This window comes from Drosophila miranda, chromosome 3 (genome assembly GCF_003369915.1).
Source record: "Drosophila miranda strain MSH22 chromosome 3, D.miranda_PacBio2.1, whole genome shotgun sequence".
NCBI lineage: Eukaryota > Metazoa > Arthropoda > Insecta > Diptera > Drosophilidae > Drosophila > Drosophila miranda.
In genome coordinates this window covers 5228832-5252924 of record NC_046676.1, presented here as the reverse complement: position 1 = coordinate 5252924, position 24093 = coordinate 5228832, and the positions used below count along the sequence as shown (strand labels likewise).

The following is a 24093-nucleotide window of genomic DNA, read 5'->3' as shown; positions in this document are numbered from 1 at the left end:
CAAGCTTCACCCACTTGATAGCCGTCTGTTTATGATTTTCTTTGTTGTTGTTAGGTTGTTGTTAGTTTTGACGTCCCGAGAAGTAGTATGTCTCCTTTTTTGTCTACATTTGGCGGGCAAGGGGAACTACCCAGCCCTGGGGTCGACAGCTAGCCGGCATTGCCCTCTGGGAAACAAGCCAAGTGTAACATTTTGTAATCAATCCAATAAAGAAGAGAATTTAAAATTAACCCAGTCTTGTAGGAAATTGATTTAGTAATCGGATTCAATTATTATTTTATAGCTGAGGGTCTTAGATAGCTAGTGATATTAAAACGAAAAAACAAAAACTGGAATATGATGGAACTTGAACACAAATAATTCGTCAGTATATTTACGGTATATTTTGAAGTTTGTGAAGTCTTTTTGGTATATTTCTGAGGGTCAGACCGTATGTTTCATCCAGAAGTCTGCGGTCACACTGATCGCGTTTTTTGCAACAAGCTAACGAAAATCGGGGACAACAAAAAACCGCGCGCATTGCGACAACAACAATAAGATGTATATATAAGAATCCGTATGCGGGAGTAGACACACTTGTCCCCATTCGAAAGCAGAACCCACACACAGCAAACTTGCCGCAGCAGCAGCAGTAGCTCCATCCGCAGCGCAGCCATGGGACTCGACTTCGATGCCTTGGAGTACTGCAAAGGCATGAAGAACAAGCAATCCCCGCCACCGTATGCGTGTCCAGTGCGCGACTGCGGCCGCAGCTACAAAACCATCATGGGGCTGCAGTACCATTTGGTGAAGTACGACCACGACAATCCGCAGCCGCTGACGCCCGTCCTGACGCCGAACCGAAAAAAGGCGCGCTCACGCTCCACGCACCACTCCACGCCCAAGCCAAAAGACAACGGCAGTGGCGGTGATGCGTCCTTCGTTAGCGGGGAGGCCAAGAACGGCTGCTCCGGCAGCAGCGGGAGCGGTACTCGGCATCAGTACGCGAATCCCGAGTCCCTGGTCGCCTACAACGAGGAGGAAGCCACAGTCACCTTCAATATAGAGGGCAAGAGTGTGCGCCTGGGCATCGACGATGCCCTGCCAATGGTGGAGGAAGACGAGTTTGTCGCTCTGGTAGAGAGGGGCTGCATCCTGAATGCGGATGCCCCGCCGCTGGAGGAGAATGCGCCGTGGGCCAAGGTGCAGGTGCCGGTGGCGAAGGTGTGCGAAATCGAAGACTACAATGTGCCTGATGCCCCGCCCCGACCGCTGGCCTACTATCGCTTCATCGAGAAGTCCCTGGAGGAGCTCGACGGTGAGATCGAGTACGATGTCGATGAGGAGGACTCCGCCTGGCTGGAGCACATGAACGAGGAACGCCAGAAGCTCGGCCTTACTGCTGTCAGCATCGACACAATGGAGCTGCTGATGGACCGGCTCGAGAAGGAGTCGCACTTCCAGGCGGCGGCCAATGGCACGCCTACTGGTGTCGAGGTGGATGACGATGCGGTCTGCTGCATCTGCCTCGACGGTGAGTGCCAGAACACCAACGTGATACTGTTTTGCGACATGTGCAACCTGGCGGTGCACCAGGACTGCTACGGCGTCCCCTACATCCCCGAGGGCCAATGGTTGTGCCGGCGCTGCCTCCAGTCGCCCAGCAAGCCGGTTAACTGTGTCCTCTGCCCCAACGCCGGCGGCGCTTTCAAGCAGACGGATCACGGCCAGTGGGCGCATGTGGTGTGTGCTCTATGGATACCCGAGGTGCGGTTCGCTAACACCGTCTTCCTGGAGCCAATTGGTTTGTATTCCTCTCCCGCCCTGTCCCGCCTCGCTCTCTTTCTGTCGCTCTTTCTGACTAACTTGTGATTCTTCTATGGTCCTAGATTCTATCGAGACCATTCCCCCTGCCCGCTGGCGCCTCACGTGCTATGTGTGCAAGGAGAAGGGTCTGGGTGCCTGCATCCAGTGCCACAGGAACAGCTGCTATGCCGCCTTCCACGTGACCTGTGCCCAGCAGGCGGGCCTCTACATGACCATGGACACGATCAAAGACGGCCACAACGACTCCTCCATGCATGTACAGAAGTTTGCCTACTGTCACGCCCACACGCCGGCAGACGCTAAGCTGAAGATGAACGTGCCCGACTTCGAGGACACGCGCCACAAGATGCGGGAGGCGCGCAAAGCGCTGGCCAAGAAGAGATCCACGGCTCCCGTAGTGCTGATCCCAACGATACCCCCGGATCGTGTCCAGGAGATCGCCACCATGGTCACTATGCAGAAGAAGAAGGAGTTCCTGGACCGCATCATCGCTTACTGGACCCTGAAGCGCCACTACCGGAATGGTGTGCCGCTTCTGCGTCGACTGCAGAGCCAGGGCCACAATCACGGCGTGATCCAGCGGAACGGCATCGAGGGCTCCCCGGACACGAACGAGCTGTACAGGCAACTGAAGTACTGGCAGTGCCTGCGCCAGGACCTGGAGCGGGCCCGCCTCCTCTGCGAGCTGGTGCGAAAGCGGGAGAAGCTAAAGGTGGCCTTTGTGAAGATCTCCGAGGAGGTGGTGATGCTGCAGCTCAATCCGCTTGAGTCGGCGCTGACTAAGCTGCTGGATGCCCTCGAGGCGCGCGATACCATGGAGATATTCCGCGAGCCGGTGGACACCAGCGAGGTGCCCGACTACACGGACATCGTGAAACACCCCATGGACCTGGGCACCATGCGGACGCGGCTCAAGGACTGCCAGTACACGACTCTGGAGCAGCTCGAGACCGACTTCGATCTGATGATCCAGAACTGTCTGGCGTACAACAACAAGGACACGGTGTTCTATCGCGCCGGTATACGTCTACGCGACCAGGCGGCTCCTCTGTTCGTACAGCTGCGCAAGGAGCTGCAGCGTGATGGCCTGCTAGAGCGATCGCAGCGCTCGCATGTCGACCATGTGGAGGCGGAGGTGGAGCAGGAGCTGCGCCAGCTGCTGGCGGTGCCGGCCAGCGAAGATATCGTCCAGAAACTGCTTATCCTGGCCGACAAGTCGCAGGTGCTCAAGAATCCCAGCTACCGCACCAAGAAAATTAAACAGATTCGCCTGGAGATCACGCGGATGCGCAAATCGCTGCAAAAGGCGCGCTATGCAGCGGTAAGTGTTGCCCATCCCTAGCCTTTTCCTTTCCGATCATAAACTAACGTCTCGAGCTCTTCCTTCAGCGTCATTCGTCGGTGCATGCCAATCGCTCCCGGAGCGACGAGGATGAGGCTAGAGGAGGACAAGGCTCCCCGTCCAAGAAGCGATCGCGAAAGCGTCTGAACACCATCGCCATGGACATGGATCTGGAGCAGGATGAAGAACTGGAAGACGAGTATGACTCTGAGGAGGATTCGGTAGGCGATGGCGATGAGGAGGCCGCCAAGAATATGCTAAACACGACGCAAACTCCGCCCTGCAGCCCAATCAAGAGTCTCAACAACAGCAGCTCGCCCGTGGGCATCAACCGAAGGTGAGACGCATCCATATAGCTATAGCTTACCCAATTCTAACCTTGCAATCGCCTTAAGGACGGCCATACTGCTGACGCGGAAGTCTCAGGCGGCTCTAAAGCGACCCTCTGAGCCACTGACGACGCCCGTGAAGGAGGAGCACCACAATTCGCAATCCTCCAGCAGCCAGTCCATCAGCGTCAGTGCCAGTGCCAGCTCCTCTTCCAACGCCACGGTGGCCACGGCAGCCACAAGCGTGGCCTCGCTGAACAGTGTCCTGGCCGCTCCCACTGCCTCTGCCTCTGTCGCAAACTTTGCATTGACGCAGAACAGCAGCGCCGGAGCGGGCGTTGGCGCGGGCGTGAGTGCATCTGCGGCTTCGGGTGCGGGTGCACTAGCTGGAGCAGCTGCAGCGGCCAGCCTGACATCCACGGCCCTGTCGATCAGCAGCAAGATGAGCCTCAATCTTGGCGTGAAGTCGCCAAAGAGGCCGGGCCGCTACCGACGCCTGCCAGAGCTGAGAAACAGTGCCTCCATGTCACCAAAAAAGTCTCCTAATCCTGCGGCGGCAGCGGCAGCAGCATCAGCAGCAGCTGCTGCAGCTGCAGCGGTAGCGGCAGTATCAGCGGGAGCCAGTGCCTCCGGCCAGGCCATGCCGCTGCCGGACGCACGGTTATTCGAGCGCATTCCGGACAGCTTTCGCGTTTACCGGGCAAACAACCAGCGGGACGTGAGCGACAGTGACGAAGGCCCCTCCCAGTCCAGCAGCCCCTGCAGCAGCTGTTCCGACTTCAGCATGTCCGGCAGCTGTTCGGACTTTGACAGCGACGAGGCCAGCGACGGGCACAGCGAAGAGAGGGAGTCTACATCGCAGGACGGCACCACCGACGCCATGGACCTGCAGCACGCCAGCCTGAACAACAGCCAGGGCAACGGGAACATGGCCATCAGCAGCAGTAGCGGGGCCAGCGGCAGCTCCAGCGACGATGAGGCGGTGATGGATGGACAGCCGCCGCATCAGAAGAGGAGAGGCAGGCCGAGCAAGACGAGAACATCCCGCAGCACACCCACCCCCACTCCCATACCGATGGCGGCACGGGGCCCGGTCATGTCGGCTGCTCGGGGTCGGGGTAAGAGGCGCAGCAATCTCAGCGAGTCGACGACCAGCTCCACGGCCACACCGCCGCCGATCATGCGGAAGGCGGGCAAATTGCGTTCGGCCACGCCCAGCATCGTCTCTCCGTTGGTGAACAACATCAAGGCGAGAAGGAACACCACAGCAACGGCAACCACAAACAACAACAGGAGTCGGCACGGCGAAGACGCGGAGGAGGTGGTGACGATGACCAGGCACCACAACTCGCACAAGCCAACGCTGGAGCCGTTACAGCTGGTGTGGGCCAAGTGCCGTGGCTATCCGTGGTATCCCGCCTTAATACTCGACCCGAAGACGCCCAAGGGGTTCGTCTACAATGGAGTGCCCCTGCCCGCCCCGCCCACGGATGTGCTGGCACTGCGCAAGAACTGCCTGGACGACATCGTGTTCCTGGTGCTGTTCTTCGATGTGAAGCGCACCTGGCAGTGGCTGCCGGCCAACAAGCTGGATATCCTGGGCATAGACAAAAAGGTGGACCAGCAGAAGCTGATCGAGTCCCGGAAGCCGGCGGAGCGGAAGGCCGTGAAGAAGGCGTACCAGGACGCCCTGCACTACCAGAGCCAGGTATCGGACCTCGAGGGCCAAGGGCCCGATCCGATCATGTGAAAGCTATTTGCCCAATTGCGTCTGAGCTAAGGCGCCGCTCGAAATTAGCCATATACTGTGCTCCCCCCTCCCTCTTCTACTATACATATGTATATCCCCCGGTCCTTCTATATAGTGTGTGTATTTTTATGTCATTTGTTGTTATTCGAAGATGTGGATGAAGTGGACGATGATGCAGAATCAGGAGCAGAAGCAGAAGAAGGCCCTCCATTAGAGTATTTCGTTTCCCATTTAGCACTGCAAGTGACCTTGATTTTTGGTTTGTCGGAGACCCCGATCCCTGCCAGGCCACGATTATGTACAGTTTTTGTAATCCACGCGGTTTATTATCGATCAGTTTGTAAATTATATATTTGGATATTTAGCTTCTACTATTATGAAAAAATGTTAAATAAATATGCCCCTCCCAATCCAATCTTTAAACCCCCCTTATTATCTACCGAAATGAATACGAAACACGGCAACAAGATGGAATTTATATAACCTCACAATGTTTCACACGAAATCAAATCAATGTTTAAGTTAAATAGTTTTAAGAACAATCTACAGGATAAGTCCAAAAACATAAAGAAAACGCTAAGCAAAATGTGTAAAGAAAAAAACCTTAAAACCAAGATGAACAATTTACAAATAGCATTATAAACTGTACGAGTACGTGTGTGTGTGTGTGTGTCTGTGTGTGTGTGTTTGTGAGTATGTATCTGCATAAATCGATACATAAATATATATACTATATATATGAAATAGTGTATGTCCTGATTTCCGCATGAATATAATGATTATTACAATGTGTATTATATCAAATGACGAATACTATTATAGTTACTGTGTGTAATTCATGCTAGAAATCTGCGTATGCTTAGGTGTGCTGTGGAAGTGCGTAGACAGTTAATTATTGATGTAGTTTGTCCCACACTACGCCTATCCGTATACGTATCCTTATCCTCAACCACAACCCAAGCCACACCCACACCCACAACACCACCATCATCTTTGCCCCTAACAAGATTGAATGTTGTTCAAACTTAATGATAAATTAAATGCAGAAAAATAAATGTTTTAAACAAAAGTGTTTCCTTTCTTTTGGATTCTCTGGTTGGAAAGTCACTGGTAGAAACCTCAGCTGCCTTACAGTTTTGTCCGCACAGATCACGTGCTAAATGTCACCTAAATTGCGTCACCAGGGTTTGTTGATGAAATGACTTACATTTATTTTGATTAACTTGAGGGCATTAAACCACGTTACGAGGTGCCGTCTGTGTACAGTTTCAGCTTCGGAATCAGCTCATTTATTAATTATCACCCGAACAGATGTTTCTTTACCGCTTTACAGTTCCATATTTCCTGATCATTCCATTCCGTTGGCTTGTATTACAGTCTCAGCCTCACTATTGCTCGCAGCTTTCAAGTCAAAGCTCTACAGTTTTTGAATCACTGGCTTAAAGGACATTACTGAATAAAGCGATGTTTTCTACCAAAAACTAATGGTTATCACTAGAAAAGAGAAAAAAGTACAGCTCTTGTTACCTTTTTCACCCATTTTCATCAGGGTTTCATCCATTCGTCGATTGTTCAGACACCTTACAGTTGAACACTCACAAGTCACGGTCCAGACACATGATTACGCCAATTAATTTGAACGCAAAGAATACCAAATGGAGCAGACAGTTCACGCAAAATAAAGCATTAACAAAGTGATTTTTGTTCGTAAAAAATTAAGTTGTTTTCGGTGCGTGACAATCTCTGGAAAAATAAAATCTTAACATATTTGCAACGCATTTTTCACCAGCTTAAGGCCTGAAAAATAACATTAATCCTGTGTTTTGCGATCTTTAATGCACAAATCAAGTGCCTAAGCCCGGCTTTAAGCCCGGACAGGCTGACCCAGCTACCGTCTGTGGGGCGAATGGAGGGGGTTGTAACTCAATTTAACTGTGATTTAACTGTGGACTGTAGAACGCCCAAAATATGGCAGCTCCATTAGCTGGCCTTAATTGTAAAATGCAAATTAATTTACTGCTGTCGACGATTGAAGTTTACGGATTGCTTTCGTTGTCGTTGTCCGTGTCGTTGTCGATGCCGATCTCGATGTCGATGACGAGTGGCCAAGTGCCAGGTGTAGGTCATTGCGTTGGCGCTCTAATTGATGTATTTATCATGAACGCAATTATGATCTATTCGCCCCCCTCCCCCTCCTTCAGACGGAACTGCGAGTGGGGGAAATGCCCAAGAGAAACGAGTTTCTGCTGGGGACAAGTGACGTCAAAGACGGAGCGAATTTGGATGCGAAAGTTTAAATAAAGAATATTTGGGCATGAAAATAAATGGCCTTGATTGTTGGCTCCAATAATTCGGGGAGGGGAGGAAAAGCTCTGCCTAAAGTTCAAGTCAGTATTCGCCCCCTGCCCCTGCCCCTGGCCCTGGCCCTGCCCAGCCCTGCTCCACACAAATCGATCAATCCACCGAAAAATCCTCCATAAGCTGCTCAGAAATGTTAACTGGGCATCGGGCATGGGGTTTTTTCTTCTGTTAATTTTGTGGAAAAATACGATCATATGTGGCGGACGTTGGCTAACCATTAAAAAATAAATACGAGTATGGAGAAAAAAGCAGAATTGCCGGCCATTCAGTCGATTGTTGTGTTATTGAGTTTGCTGTTAAATTAATTTAAATTTGCACGCAGATGCAGTGACGTCTTGGGTTATTTCGTCGTTGGGACCTCCATAGAGTAGAGACGCCGGGCAACGTGATGCGGCTAACGTTCCTCATGAATAACCCGAAAAACACATTGGCGACAAGTTTGGTATTCGTTTTGTAGCGTTTTCGCCGGAACTGCGGTTCAAGTGCGTTTCTTGGCCATAAACTTTTGGCTTCTCGCTAGCTGTTGGAATTTTTGGCTTAAGCCCCGATCTGGTGGTTCAGGAAAAGTTTGGAAGATCTCAGATGGCGTGATGAGAGGGCCAGCCACCAGACATCTTAATGAATGCGCTAATTACGGACTAATTATCACGGGCCGTATGCAGAATTCGTAGATTGTGTATCCGCCACCGGCTCACATTCGTTGCGATGGGTATCTGGATATCTGTAGATATGGGCGCCAAATCGTATGCAAAAATAAAGCGTTTAAGCCAGATAAGATAAGCGGAAACGTGGCCAGCCAGCAGTGAGCACTTTGATCTCCTCTTATTAGCGCGGACGTGCCTCCGTTTCCATTCATTGATAGCAGTCGACTCTCTCGCGGACAACAAAATAATTAAAGTACCAATTGATGGGCAAACGCACGCGCACAGATCGCTGCCCCCGAAAATTTTTAACTGAGCAGTTCTGTGTATCTATGGGGCCCCAGCGAACGGCGATCATCATCGGATTCACATCAGATGTACGTCACATGCTCGTCGAGTCAACGGGCCAACGTGACTATGGTCAGTTCGAGCAAGAAGAGATCTACTCATGATTCGACATGAGATGAGATGCTCTCCCGCAGCCTCTTTCGGCCTAGCAACAAGATTTCAACAAGAAACGCTTTCTTTGCCAACTTAATGGCCAGATTATGAAATATTTCTGGCTGTGAAAGTTGAGGCCCACTCGGGGGGAATTACGTGAGGCACTGGAGGTATTCCACATGTCCATTACCTAGCATTGTCATGTGTCTCAGCCACAGCAGCGCTCAAGTCCGAGTTGCAGTGAAAATTGAAGACCTTTAAGCCTGGTGAAGCCAAGGTGACTTATTGGTGAAAATCTGCCAGTGAAATCGAACCACTGACTCAAACAATTGTGCCAGCATGTGATCAATAAATGACCAGAAATGGCCCGAAGAGGCAGATTACCAGGCGTCTAGAGATAAGCAAATGCTCCAAGAGATAGTTTCGAAACAAGGAAAAGTGTGGGCCGGAGGGGGAAGATTGTTTCTTTGGACTATTCGAGCAAATACAAGACCAAAAATCTGGCAAAGTATATCGGAAGCTTTGGCCAATGACACTACAAAGAGCGTATGGAATTAACATGTTGAGGTTGAGCCCTTTTTCGATCCATAAATCGAAACAATGAGCAGTCGAAGGATTCATTGCCTCCACCTTATACGGGTATAAATAAATTCATCGTGAACTTATGTTATTTGTTTTTTTAACCCTAATCGAGCCTCTTTTCCACAGATGTTTGTTTAATTTGATTACAATAAAAAGCCGATTCGCTGTTGATCTTCAACCACAAGAATGTGGTGGGGCTGGGATCTCTTTTTGTTCGCATGTACTCGTAATGCATACGAGAAATGATATAATTTGTAATACCGGACTGGCATTATTTGTAACCTTATTGCACATTTGCCTCCGGCCAAAGGCTTCTCTCTCCCTTGTGGCCGTATAACGGCGCCGGCTGGAATTAACTTGAATATATTTAAGCCGCTCCGCAGTCCGAACCGGTTGAAGGAAGCAGCACAGCACCCAAAGAAGAGGCCATATCGGGGGTATTATGTGCTGTGGGTTCTCCGCTCTCCCTGTGCTTCCTTCCCCCTCCCCAAAGCGTCATGCAGGCGCGACCAGACGGCGACTGTACAAAAATAAGTTAACTCCTGTTTTACCTTATTTGGCAGTCAATTGAAAGGGAAGGGAACGGAAAGGGGTTAAAGCTGCAACCAGAAAACGAGAGAAAGACAGAGAGAAAGAGAGAGAGAGATCTACAGAGAGCAAGGGGGAGTGAAGCTTTTGACAAATTTAAACCATTATTCAGAATATACATATAGCTTCTGTCATGATCAATCGATAGGCGATCGCGTGACCAGTGGACTTGGGTAAAAGGCCCTTCACTTGGGTAGGACTTGGCTATAAATTTCCAGCAGCCAGGGCTAAAAATAAAACAGGTCTAACCTTGAACGAGGGGCCCAACCAAGCCACATAACGGAAGACGCGAAACGAAGTCTGGTCCTGGGATGGGAACGGGAACGGAGCAGGTAACAGACGCTTTCTGCCTCTGACCAATTAAGTTTGAGATAAAAGAAGAGTCAAGAATCCCAGAGACACGCCAGCGACCTGGGGCAACAGAATATTTATTGACAAATCCTGTATCTGGTGGTGGCGCACTCCCAAGGACATCCACAACCAGTCTCGGCTTGCGGTTCTTTTCCACTCTGAGCCGAACTCGGACTGGCTATAAAAGCCCTCCTCTCTCAGCCAGAACGGCATCAGTCTTCCCCCGAACCCGGCAGAAGTAGTCAGAAGTAGTAGCGAAGTTTTGGAGCAGCCCCAGGAGCCCCCAAAAGTCCTACTAGTCACTAATCCCCTTGATTGGGAACCCAGTGAATCCAAGAGCAAGATGCGTTTGTTCGTACTCGGCCTGCTGGCCCTGGGCTCCGTCCAGGCCTTCTCCGTAGTGAGAACCATCCAACCCCAGCCACATCCTCAGCTGGTGGCCTATGCACCGTCCCGTGGCGAGTTTCCCGTGGCAAGTGGCCTAGCCCAGGGCTATGTCCGGTATCTGGACGGCACGGGAGCGGAGCGCCTGCTGGCCTACAACTATCCCGAGCCGCTGCACGGCATCCGTGCCAGCCCCAGCCTTTTGCGATCTGGCCTGGCGGAAGAGCAGCAGGACACTGCCCTCTTTCGGGCCTGGTGCGAGCAGCGCTACAACGTCATGCGCCTCGAACTGGAGCGCCTGCGCGCCCAGGGACTGAAGCCCTCGCCTCAAATGATGGCTCAGTTCGAGCCCCTCGAGCAGATCGTCAAGTACTCGGCCTTTGATGCAGTGCCTGGTCTCAGTCCGGAGGTACAGCGTGCCCGTGACGAGCAGTTGCGTATCTGGAACGAAGCGCGGCTGGAGGTACTGCGCGCAGAACAGGCACAGCAGATTATGGGTCACTATACAGACTTCAAGCCCCAAGAGAACATCGTCCATGTGAAGACTGCCCAAAAGGAGGCGATCCCAGTGATCTACGGCCAGCAGCAACAGTACCAGATCAAGAGCTCCAACCCCCTGGTGGCCACGAAGACTATAGAGACACCGCAGACGCACTCCTATGGACAGTTTGCTCCTAGTCCGCAGAACCCGTTCCTGTTGAAGGCTGCTACGATTCCCGTATACACTGGCCCCACCAATGAGGCACCCCATCCTGTGGAGGAAACCCCAGAGGTGAAGCTGGCCCGCGAGCAGCATCTCAAGCAGTTCAACGAGGCCCTACTTCGTCAACCTGCCCCTGCGCCCGAGACCCCCATACTAAAGACCATTCCTGGCATTCAGCAGCCGCAACCCATCGCCACCTATCCTCAGGCCACCATCAAGACAGTCACCTATGGGGATCAGCAGGTCCCACAACCCGTGGAGGAGACCCTGGAGGTGAAGCCGGCCCGGGAAGAGCATCTCAAGCAGTTCAACGAAGCTCTGCTCCGCCAACCTGCCGATGAACCCATCCTTAAGACCACACCAGTACTGCAGCAGAATCTTTTCACTCCTTCCCAAGCCAGCATTAAGCCCATTCAGACACCTCAACCTGTGGAGGAGACTCCGGAGGTGAAGCTGGCCCGGGAAGAGCATCTCAAGCAGTTCAACGAGGCCATTCTCAGACAACCCATTGATGTTCAGCAGCAGCCGCTGATACCGATTGCGCCCTTTGCTCCTTTGCCAAATTTGAAGGCTGGCCTCGTCCAGGGACCCCAGCCAATCCAGGACACTCCCGAAGTTATTCGGGCCCGCGAGCAGCACCTCATCCTGCTTGGCCAGGCCAAGCTGATGGCGGAGGACAAGGTGGCCGATATCGAGGACTTGATTCGCCTCGAGGAGCGCGAGCGGGACAACGAGAAGCTGCGGGAAAAGGAGCGGCAAGATATGGAGCAGAAGGAGGCTGCACTGGAGCAGTTGCGGGAACAGGAACGCCTCAGCCAGGAGACGCGCCTCCTCGAGACCGAACGTCTCAAGATCGAGGAAGAAGACCGCCAGCGGCTGTACTCCGAGCGGGAGGCCGAGCAGCAGGAGCTGAAAAGCACCAACTACGAGACGGAGACTCCCACCGACAGCTCCATACCCATCTTCCTGAATGTCGGTGCCGGTGCCGATGCCGCGCAGGGTAACATCAAGATCCTGGCCTCCCAGCCAGCTCCTGCTCCAGCACAGCCGCAAGGACAGACCATCAGCCAGCAGCAGTCGGTCCAGAACGGATTCTTCCTGCGCATCCAAACGAATCAGCCCAATGCCATCCAGACCTCCACGGCACCAATCAGTGGTCCATCGATTGTCTATACGGACAAGGGACTGGGAAATCCCTTCCTGGTTCGCTACACCGAACAGTTGCAGCAGCCACTTCAGGTCCTCCCATCCTCCTCGGTTCCTATCGAGAGTACTGGAGCCAGCGAACTGGAGCTGGCTACCCGGGAACACCTGCGTGCCCATGAGATCGCGCTGGAGCAGCTGCGTCTGGCCAATCTGGGGAATCCCTGGAACCCCGACTGTGACCACTGAGAAGCGAGATGATCCTTAAGAGACCCCCTACCAACCATCCAATTCGATTCACTTGCATTGCCCTTAGGATAACCAAGACACCCACGATATTCGCACTAACAGTAAAACCCATTATTCACACTCACACTGACACCCACACCCACACCCTCATACTCATACTCATACTCGTACACCTGCATAGCTTAAGCTCCCAATTCGAAATGCATTCAGTTGATATACAACGCAAAAACGAGACGTGAACCGTAAATCCAATCATCTTGCGGGGCGTCAGGGGTGGAGCTACAAAGGAAATGGAATGCCTGATTTTACAGTTACGAGTGTACTCAATTCAATTTCGAGTCGCCAGATTGTCGGACGATCGATTAGGAATGCGCATAAAATGCTCAAATTACGCCGTAAACTGGCACAGATGAAGATGTTATCTGATCTGATCGAGTCCGCACCGGATCAATCTCTGCTCCGCACTTGACGCATATGTAACAAGTTCGAACGGTACATGACGTGGTGGTGCTGGAACCGTAGGATACCTCTTGCCCTGGCACCAAACACAGACACAGACCCAGAGGCCTACGGATCAAAGATGATCTGATTTCGGCTATAATAATGCACAAGAGGGGATTGTAAGGAAATCGGAAACTAGGCCAGATCGGCATTATTCATGCGAATGTTCCAAATTATAATGCTACACCTTGGAAAATGGGGCTGTTATTTTATTATTCACATTTATTCGATTTACATGGGAGAGAGGCAAAGGGGTCGATCAATTTTAATATAAACTTGATCTACTTGGCTTTCAGGCGAAAAATCTACATACCAAATTTGGTATCGCTAGCTGTTAAAGTCTCCCAAAGATCTAGTTGTTTATACCGCCATACCGGACAGACAGACAGACAGACAGACAGACAGACAGACGGATGTATCTAGAGTCTAGACCGATCCAGCGGATGTCCCTGATATGGATTATGGGTCTGTTACATATACTCGTTCGCCCGCAATATAGCCTTGTGTTCAGCAAGTAGCGGGTATTAAAATGTTGAACAAATTTATACAGAACGGAATCCACTTTGCATCGAATCCCCATCCCCAGTTGTGTTCTGTTCTGCTCTGCTCTGCTCTGCTCTGCTCTACACTGACCTAGCACAAGACGAACCGAACCGTTAATCGCCGGTGGAATTGATGAAATTACCGTTGGCTGTCTGCCTACATACCCCTGCTACCGGCTACATGCTACCTGCTGCTTGCTGCCTGCTGCCTACCGTGTGCCCTGCCTTGATAAGATTTCCCTAACGATTGCGTGGCATATGAGTAATAACAGCAAAGTGCAGGGAAAGTGACTAATGAAAGATGTTCTACAAACTGCCATATATGGCCAAGAGCAACACGATGATACGAAGATACGACGATTGGGCGGATGCAGAGAGCACAGCATATGACAGCATGTAGATAAGGTACAGGTTACAGAGGAACTTGTCAGGAAATAGCGATGGTTCTGCGTCTTCTAAGACCAAAGTTCATCGGCATGAATCACGCGGGAGTTGGGAGAGATTGCTGAAGTCTCATGAAGAATGCCTGTCAGGGTACAAAGTCTACCTTGGATTCAGGTGATTTCGGCTCGGTTTGAGTTCTCTGCCACCCCCCACAAAACGTTATCTGTCCGTAATCGAATCAATCCCACTGATTGAACCGATACTGGGATGTGATATGGCTGATGCAACTCTCGGTTTTGCCACAGCCAGACATCGCCCGACATCGCCAGACATTGTCAGACAATGGGGTTATGCGAGGGCCTTTGATTAGCTCCCAATTCGGCCTTGTTCAATGGGATTTGGGGCATTCCATGCCGGGCCAAGTGCGCAGTTTCTTTTGGGTGCGAATTGTATCTATGTATATATTTATAGAGACCGGCGAAACCCCTCCGACAATTTTCGATCTTGTGTTTACATTTCGAGTACACAGCAGCCCCACAATGGAACAATGTACGGGGATTGGCAAAATCACCTTTCGAATCGAATTCGCAGAAAAAGGAAATATTTCTGGCATTTCTGTCCAACAAAATGTGGGAAAAGAATCTCTAGAACAAATAAATATATTTGAGGGGATTTCTTCAAGTTAAATTAGTTTTTCCCACTCATAATCTATAATTCTTCGAACTATTGAACGATATTTATGGCTAGAAAGTAATATTTACTTAACATAACAAGGGAATTTTTCTGTTTCGAGGTGTTAGTTTTTGTTAGGAATCGAAATTTCTTTATCTATGGTTCGTATTATCATCTGAAGATGTATTCTTCTGAAAACTTTCCTGTTTCCAGTGGATTTTCCCCTCCAGACCAAGCCATATATTATTCGGGCGCCAGTTGTCATATTCCATTTAGCCAGAAATCGCACTCGAATCGCTTTACAATTAACGCGACGGACCATAAATATTCAACTCCCAGTTTTCGGCCACTTGCTATCTTGGCCGTAAAAGGCAATGTCAGTGGGGGAGTTCCCTCCATCGGAGCAGAGCTCTTGAGTGCCAGGCAAACAACGGCACTTTCTGTCCCAATCCCAGTCGCAGTCGTAGCCGCAGTCTGTGCTTTTGTCACTTGGTATTTTGTTTTTCTCCGGAACTACTGATAAGAGCCATAATAAGAAAACCCAGAAACGAACAAGAACGAATTTGCTGATACAAAATTAGCAACAGTCAAGTATTTACTTTGATATTTATGCAGAATATTTGCTTTCGTTGTTATTATAGTATGTTATCGTTGATATTTTTAGCAACAGACAGGTTATTTTTAACATTTCCCGGGCTATTTTTGTTTTTGTGTTGATGTTAATGCGACGCAGACGGTAATGAGAAAGACAATGTCAAGTTGGCCATCAGTCCTACAGCAACGGGTTGCTACCCCCAATTGAACCCCCTCCTAGTAGTAGACCCCAATGCAAACATTGTGTGGGGCCAGTGATTAGTGATAAGGCTCTGCCCCTCTTATCTACGAGAAAGTGGGTCTCCATGGCGGAAAGAATGTTGTATTTTTTTTTCGCATGCCTCAGGGTTAGCTATACTACATATAATTTCTATTGAGTTCGTCTGACTCTGATTCTGATTCCGATTAGATAAAGATGAAGTACGAGTATTTCGCCACGTTTGATGATCAATTTGTTTGTGCATTTATTTATAGTTCAGTGGAGCATTGAATGTTATTTCTTTCCCAGAAACAATAGCACCGATTGAGGGCTAAAAATAGTATGGTGCTCCATATGGCCAATTGTTTTATTGTTACTTCCTTCCTCAATATAGTCAGCAATGATACACAATTCGATTTGTTGCCAGTCCGCAAAATTTCTGGTCGCATTATTATGAAAGCCGAAACGTGATATGATAGTCACGCGTTTATGATTATCACGTTTTGCGATAATTTCCTAATTTTGGTCTCCAAAACATTTTATGTACATATGTATGAAAGCGTTTCAGCTCTCGGGTTCTGGCTGGCTTGTTGATGGTAGTTCTGTACTAATGGAACACCAAGTCCCAAAAGCTCTATCCCGAGAGGGAGGGTGGGTTAAAGTTTCCAATCTAAATTAATTTTTATCCTAGATCTTTAATGCTGCGAAAAGTTCGATGTGAAATACTCTTGTAGCTGTTCTCCTTATCCTGACACAATTCTGTTGAAAATGATGTGTTTTACGTGGAAAAAGATTTTCAAAACAATATTCCCATTGGATAGTACTGCTGCCAAAAGTAGGAGTACCTCCAAAAACAAAACCAAAACCAAAGAAAATCCGCCCCCAGAACACATGTGATATTTCGTAGGCGCTCGTATTGACGTCACAGAGACATTTGCTTTCGTCACGGGTGCGTGTGGGCAAAGAAGAAATGATATACATCTGTATCTGTATCTGTATCTGCATACGCGCATAATTTATATAACTTCTTACAGTTTCGTTGTCCAAGAAAGGGGGATTGACGCTTCTGGTTCTTCCTTCGTTGTTCTTGGGTTAAGTAAGCGATTTGCTCGTAATAATGTTTGAAATGTACATTTCCCTTTTGAATGTTTTTTGTTTGCCGCATTGGTGATCTGGTCTGATCTTTCGATAACTTCATTATGTCCCCTCCAGATCGTAAAAAATCATTTTTTACGCTGCCATAAAACTCGTATTTATACACCCAATGTTTTTTCAAGCGTGTGTAGGGTTGGGGGTGTTGGTGGTGGAGGCTTCAACAAAGGATAAGCCGAGATTCGGCCGACAAGATACTACATACGACATACTACGTGTAGCGGTACTCTCCAGGCCCTGACTCTGACTTTGACTTACGTGAGAAAGTTTTACGACATTGACGCAGTTGTCGCTTCTCTGCTGCGGCTGCGGCTGTTGCTTGTGCTTCGATTGCACCAGCTGTTTGGTGGGTGGCAATGGGTGCTGGGTGGGTGGTGCGCCTGCTCGCTAAGTCGCGCTGGCTCACTCTCACTTGCATAACGGTACCCGGTGGGCGACACGCTGTGCTCTGGATTACCGGAGCTGTCTTTTGATTTGCGTAAGCAGCCAAGACGCTGGTGGCGAACATGTGCCCTAAAAATCGTTAAATATTCAATATAACTGTGTTCTGATCGACGGCACATCGTTCGTGCAAACGTGCTCGAACATGTCGCTGGCCGAGGCGTGAAGCACCTTGTGAACTTGCCCGTGACCACGACCACCCAGCCCTGCAGCCCCAATCAGTCAGTCAGTCGGATGAGGCTCAGGAGGAGTAGAAGGGAGGAAGAGGAGAGGAGGCAATCCCCTCCCCAATCGCCAGTAATCTTATCAGTGGTTGACTTTGCTCGGCACGCTTTTCAAGCAGACAAGAAAGAGTGAAATCAGACGTCGGGAGAGTGGGAGAGCAATCATAGTAAAGACCAAGTTGTATTTTTGCAGGGTGAGGCATTCCAGCTCGTAGCTCACATTTTTTGCTTGCTTGTATTTTACTTCTTCTATTCGTTTCGAATTATAAGAACGTGAACAGAATGCATTTAGTCAATAGGTATTTTGTATCTTTGATCTGTAAGCTGGAAGCTCAGAAAAGTTTTTTCACTGTTCAGCGCCTAGATCTAGCGCCTAGTGGTCTACCTGGCCACACCTTGCAAAAATATACCATGTTCGACTGTGTTCTTGTGAAATTCAACGCCCTTCCGTTAAGTGCCTCCTCTCGCAGCATACGCACACAGACGCACTTGCATTCACTCGCTCTTTGTGATGTTTGAAGAGAGTGCCTGTCTATTCCTCTCTCAATTATTAATGTGGCGCTAATTTCGCCCTGGATGTTTGTTTGTGCAAATATTTAACCTACTACTGCCGGAGCGGAGCTGCGGGCTGGCGGGCGGGGCCTATGTCAATGGGCGAATGGGCGTAACAAGTGCAATTGCGTTTTACCTTCGATCCGTTATTTGACTGTTATATGGGCCGCACAATGGCATGAACTATAAATGTTTGACTTTCCGATTACTTTTCTCCACCAAAGTGCCAAATTGTTACGGATGATATACCAGACAGAGCCGGTTTAAACTGTGATATGAGCTGAAACGGGTCACAGGGATATCTGAGGCGCACTTTGCAGAACGTTTGTGGGCAGGGGGTTTTTATTATGTTTTCTTTAATTTCTCTTTGCTTAATGCCATTAATGAACTGTTTATATACAACAGTTTTATTTGTTTTGCTTTCTTTGGAACGCAGCCAAGAAACGAATCTCATTTGTCCAGCACGTGCCCCAGCGGCGAAAGTAAATATTTAAATTTCAATAAATTTCAATTGCTCAAAAATGATTAGAATCGCGGCGAAACGAGGCTACAAACTTCTTATCAGGAGGGGAACGGAGTAGTGCTCGAGTATTGTGCGAACTCATGCTTAACACTCGTATGATCTGCTATTTCCACACAGATTTCGCCTGTCAAAGCACACATTGTGTAATGGCTGTAATGTTCCAAGTACCGGTTACAAGTTTTAATTTTGCTCGTTACAACATTGGCTGGTATACCCAAAACCAAACGCCCAGTGGGGTGTATTTGTTAAATTTCCCCCGGTAAAAACCAGTTTTCAAGCGGCAAAATTCATTCATAACAAAGTGCGCAAGATGCTTGTTTTTCTAAGTTTCTAAGCTGCTTTGAGGGCGGGAGGTGAAAGAAGTATCTAATCAATCAAATTGAAGGAACAACAATGGAAAAGTTCAAACCTTTGGGAAGAGGAGTGAACTGTAGTAAACAAATATCGAACCATTTGATTAGCCCAAATAATGGAAATTCTGATCCATTATCAGTGGGAACTGCGTCTGTTTCACTTTCAGTGGTTCACTATCGGGGGCTGGGAAATTCAGCGTCCAACCGAGCACATTCGTGCCGCCACAGCCACCGCCACAGCCACAGCCCCATGCGCAGTAGTAATATTTTCTGCGTAAGTCCCGACTGATAATTCTACGCTGTCGCATAATCCCCTGCATTGATAAGCAGCTCAGCTCTCGCTTTGCTTTCCATATAAATCCATATAGGGATTTGCGGGGAAAACCGCAGAGCAAAGAATTGCTTGTTTTTCACCGGAATCGCAGATTCAGCGTAACAATAACAATACAAAAATAATAATAATAATATTTTGTATTTTCGTGTTTAAAACAAATACTAGCAAGCAAACAAGTCTGTCAAAAACTGTCTTTGAATTAGAATTATTCAGAAATTTTTCGGCTGAGGCTGAGGTCTGGCCACTGTAGACACGCCACACAGCCCTGAACTGCAGGTGCTATACATAGGTGGGGTGGTGCAGGTACTAGCCTGGTGTTCGATGTGGGGGACAGACCCCACAGCACGCGCTCATGACAATCACATGTACAGCTGAACAGCTAAGAAAACAGCGGCATTGTCGCACGAATTCAAAACTAGTTTGCTCGACCAACAGTCAACTGGTGGTTGTAAATCGAGTTCGATTCGTCTGAGTGTATGGGGTATTCTGAGCTGTGGGTATCTATGGGTATTCCGAGCCGGTATTTGACGTACGCTTTGCATTGAGAATTATGCTAATTTCTTGCCGAGAGGGGCTGGCACCGCCAAACCGTTCGTTCGCTGTGAATCATTTACCTTCGACGACATCGCCGCTGGAGGTGAATCTTTGAAATTTGCACTCTGAGATGGGGTTGCTCCAAGTCCCGTCTGCCTTCTCGCCCAGTCACGCTCCTAGCTCGGTTCCGTACATCGGCAAACACAGACGAAGCCCGGCTGGTCTGGCCAACAGAGTGCAAAGCTTGCCGATCCAATTTGCATAACAGCAGCAGCAGCCCCCCACTGCCCCCATTGGGGCTGGGGAACTGAACTTCCCCGTTTCCAGAGAATGTGTGTACTCGTTTATAGTATGTGGGGGAAAGTATCGGTATCGTACCGGAGCACACAACTCCAATTGTTCAGTCAATGGCCGCATGGCTCATTACTCAACCCGGCATGACTTGGCCGGAATCACTACATGGCAATGGAGTGGATTGGTTCGCAGCTTGTTCTTCATTCACGATTTGGAATTCACCAAATCCGACTTGGGGGTAAAGTACAGCCGATGATTAAGTGCGGATCGGATCGGCTTGAATAGTAAACAGATCTGGCTAATATTAGTTGACCTAAAAGCACATTCAAATATTTGCCAAGTAAGTTCCCCTTTACGCCCCAATGCAATTGTCTAATAGTTCAGGCAATAATTGATGGGGTTGTCTATATTCTTAGATCCACACTTATAACCTGCCCTAGAATCCACACTTATGCAAAGTACTTTCAGTATTGAAACTGCCACATACAGGGAAATGTTGGGTAGAAACCCAAATGCTGCCCGAATAAATCGTGCTCAGACATTCCGCCTAACTGACCTATGTCTGGACCACTCAAATTCATGTTAATCGTCCTAATCAGTGGCAAACTTTTTTCCCAGTGATTTTCCCTTTGGCACGAGCTGCTCACATGCTCTTCCTGCCTGCCGCCATCTGCCCCATCCTCCCCAACTGGGCTCCTACTTTGGGCTCGTACATTAAGCTAACATTTTACGATGTCTGGCATTGATTATATTAACATGTCTCTGCTGCTTAACATCCATCTGTCTGTCTGGTTAGTTAACTCAATTGCCATGAGCGCAGAGCCAGACACGTTGGGTTTTAATACCCCCTGATATATGAATATGAGCGATGTGATGTATATGGTATAGGGTATCATGAGAAGCAGAAAATTCAATATCAAGCTATCACAATAGTATATAAGATACACTGTACATTGGTTCACATATAATAAATATGTATCTACAGATCTACTAGATAAATAGCTAACGATCTTATTAGTTTGATTATTATTAAAATATGAATTAGCTAGCTTCATCTTTTCGCACCTGTTATCGCTCAGTGAACAGAATATCAATGAATCCATGATAGACAGAACAGAATCTTGACACACATGTTGATGTTACATAATGGAACGTTAGCGATCTCTAAGCGACCCTTTAAGAGCATCTCAAAGTCGAATAAGTGCCATAATCGTGCACAATTTCAGTTGGTGTTATATGGTGCCATTGCTTGGGTTCCGAGAATTATACGTATGATAAGGTGCGGCATATGAATGGCACGCTCTTCGGGGAATACCCCCAGAGACTTATTCATAGGCAGATTAATGAGGGACTTCCATTTACCAGGTCTTTGCCCATTATTGACGTCAATTGCTGGAGAAGTTGCTGAAATGTTTAACCCAAATAAATGATAAGACAGAGGGGGAGTTTGGTTTTTACATAATATTTTATTTAGTTGGTTTTTCTTTACCAAAAAATCTTTAAATTTAATACTTTTTTCTTAACATTAAATAACAATTTTTTTTTTTGTATTTTTTTCAGTGGTTGTTCTTTCTTTGCCTTTGGAAAAGCTAACATAACAAAACTTTAATTTTTACATTTTTTCGGATGTGATGTGCTTTACTTTACAATTAGTGGGAACAAAATTATTTCCATTACCAATAAATTTTCGCGACGCTTAAGCGAGCGAATTCAACAAATACAAATTTCATGCAATATATTGAGTGCAGGTATTTGTATGTGTCTGCTTGTGTATACATATGTTTAAGCGGCAGCTGGTCACGCGCTTTTGTGTGTGAGTGTATGAGTGTTGCGAAATTACTGCTGCTGCTGCTGCTGCTGCTGCTGCTGCTGCCGCTTACTGTTGCGGCCCAGGGGAAGAGGGACTGAGAGAGCGACTTCCGCGGGTGTTCAGAGGCAGGTTCTACCCGCCCCATCGAAGGTCGCCTTTCAGTTCCAATTATCTGGCAAGTAGCTCGGCAATCCTCCTTTCTGTACAGTTATGTAGGACTATATATATATCCTATGTATACGGCTGATATATATATGTTTGTATGTATGTACAAGTAAGTATGTGGCTGTGGCAGCCCAAACGTCGGTTTCCCTTGGGAACTCTCCAAGACGTTGGAGTACATCAACCTCTAACTGGTTACTGGCTTTCGCTCCTTGCAAGTTTCTCTCAATTTAAACCAAGATTGCCCCACTGTCATCGGGGGTTTTTACTGTTCAATAATGTGGCTGTCCCGCTCACACTGCCTACACGGCCGGCAGCTGCACAGTGGGCTGCTTGGGGGCATCCCAATGGGCCTCGCAGTAATCAACAAGTTGGTTCTCCGCCTTGTTGAGGCACTCCTCGTCCTGGTTGGCCGTCCAGGTCTTCTGCACCAGGCAGCACGACTCGACTGTCTCCTGGCCCAGGATGCGGCTCAGCTTGGTGGCGTCGTCCACCTTAATGACGTAGATGTCGTTCTCGTAGCAGAAGGCCTCCAGCAGCACCTCGTGCATGTGGGTGGCGGAGTCTCCGTCCTTGGGCACTGCCATCAGGCAGAAGAGTGAACCATCCGGCGACTTTGACAGCACATTGATGGCGGCCGACAGTCCCACGATCACACGAGACTCGTCCTGGGCCCTGAGAAGGGCCGATTTAACGGTGCGCCCAATGGGGGCACACTCCATGGGCAGATCCATGTCCAGCTCCATTTCCAGGTGGTGCATTGTGCAGTTCTCCTCAACGACCATGTTGCTCAGGTATTCCAGTGGCTGCTGCAGTTCTTGCTCTGGTGAAATTATCTTGCGGCTTGGCGGCACTTGAGCTATTTTTGCTGGCTCTGTTTGCACTTTGGGTTTTTGCTTTTGCTGTTTGCTTTTTCGCAGTTAGTAGTAGTCTCTTTTCGACTTTTGGTTTTTGGCTTGTCACTGGCTCGCACTTATTGTTTTTGCTGTTGCTTGTTTTAGCGTTTGGATTAACTTTTGATTATGAAATTCTTTTCACGTTTTGTCTGTGGCACGCTTTGCGATCCGCTCTCAACCGTTTTTTCCCGCTGTTTCAATTTTGATTGGCAATTTCACAATGAATGCTCCAACCGGGCGAACGCGCGCTTTTATAGCAGTGCTCTCCAAAACGTGCGTTTCCCACTGAATTTCATCAGCAACGAACGAGCGGGAGAGAGCGCCAACGAGCGTTACGGCAGAGAGGAGAGGGAGAGCCATGGAGCTTTTTGGAGGCTCACTCGTCGCGCACACACACACACACACACAAGCAGTCTCTCAGTTTCTCTTAACGCCTCTCTCTACCCATTTTTGCTTCGCTCATCCAAAATCGGTAATTTTATCGCTGGTGGGGAAAAGATTTCCGTTAATTTCGGGGCAATTAGCAAGTCTTGGCGTCTTTTTCCATGGGTTGCAACTGCAGTTGGTCGCGGTTTGGATCACACATCGAGGTCATGCACTTCAAAAGCTCTCCCGCTCCGCTCCCCAAAAACACACACACACACATTTACGCACCTGTCTGGTAAAAATTATCTCCCTTAACTTAAGAGTCTTCTTTTTCATTATCTTTCAGCGGAAAAAGCCATTTGCCAAACCAATTTTGATTGAAACAAAGGTTGGTCAGCAAAATTCGGGCAAACTTAAATGATTTCCCTCAATTTTCATGAACAGATTTTACTGGGAACTTAGTGGATTGGTCATGAACAGTTTGGCACCAGGCCAGAAAGCGAATCAACAGGTTCCTCCTATGCTGACGTTCCTCTGACGTCCGTGGAAAAAGTGTCTTTTGGCCAACGCGATGATGGTGTTTCAGTCATGATTAATTAACGACCTTTCTTATTGAAATCGAAATGAGTTCGGGATAATTTTATTTCTGTCCTGGTTTCGCCCGAACTGCAGCTAAATGGACGAGAGCGGAACGCCTCCTCACTCTCCTTCTTTTACTCGTGTTTGCTCTTTTTTGTCCACACCAGACAGTGGAACAAACATGGGAGGAGACCTCACCCGAACAATGGAAGCTGCTAATCAATTTATCGCATATCTGTGCACCCTGTCGGACGCCTCGATCTTTTTCTGCGTTGTAGTACAATGAGCACGTGGGAACGTGTCGAAAATTT

The 24093-nt window shown here is 48.6% G+C and overlaps 3 protein-coding genes across 3 annotated transcripts; 2 read left to right on the top strand and 1 right to left on the bottom strand.

Moving 5' to 3' along the window:
- The first annotated feature begins 436 nt into the window (after positions 1–436).
- LOC117188038 (peregrin) lies at positions 437–6028 on the top strand. The gene is made up of 4 exons (XM_033391197.1): positions 437–1783; positions 1869–3127; positions 3196–3485; positions 3544–6028. Exons 1-4 carry the CDS (start codon positions 655–657, stop codon positions 5225–5227), a joined length of 4362 nt encoding a protein of 1453 aa, XP_033247088.1. The 5' UTR covers positions 437–654; the 3' UTR covers positions 5228–6028.
- Positions 6029–10402: 4374 nt separating this feature from the next.
- LOC108158306 lies at positions 10403–12904 on the top strand. The gene has a single exon (XM_017290546.2). It carries the CDS (start codon positions 10535–10537, stop codon positions 12668–12670), a length of 2136 nt encoding a protein of 711 aa, XP_017146035.1. The 5' UTR covers positions 10403–10534; the 3' UTR covers positions 12671–12904.
- An 8572-nt stretch (positions 12905–21476) lies between these two features.
- On the bottom strand, positions 21477–23047 carry LOC108160998 (growth arrest and DNA damage-inducible protein GADD45 alpha). Its single transcript, XM_017295306.2, has one exon. It carries the CDS (start codon positions 22724–22726, stop codon positions 22244–22246), a length of 483 nt encoding a protein of 160 aa, XP_017150795.1. The 5' UTR covers positions 22727–23047; the 3' UTR covers positions 21477–22243.
- Positions 23048–24093: the final 1046 nt, after the last annotated feature.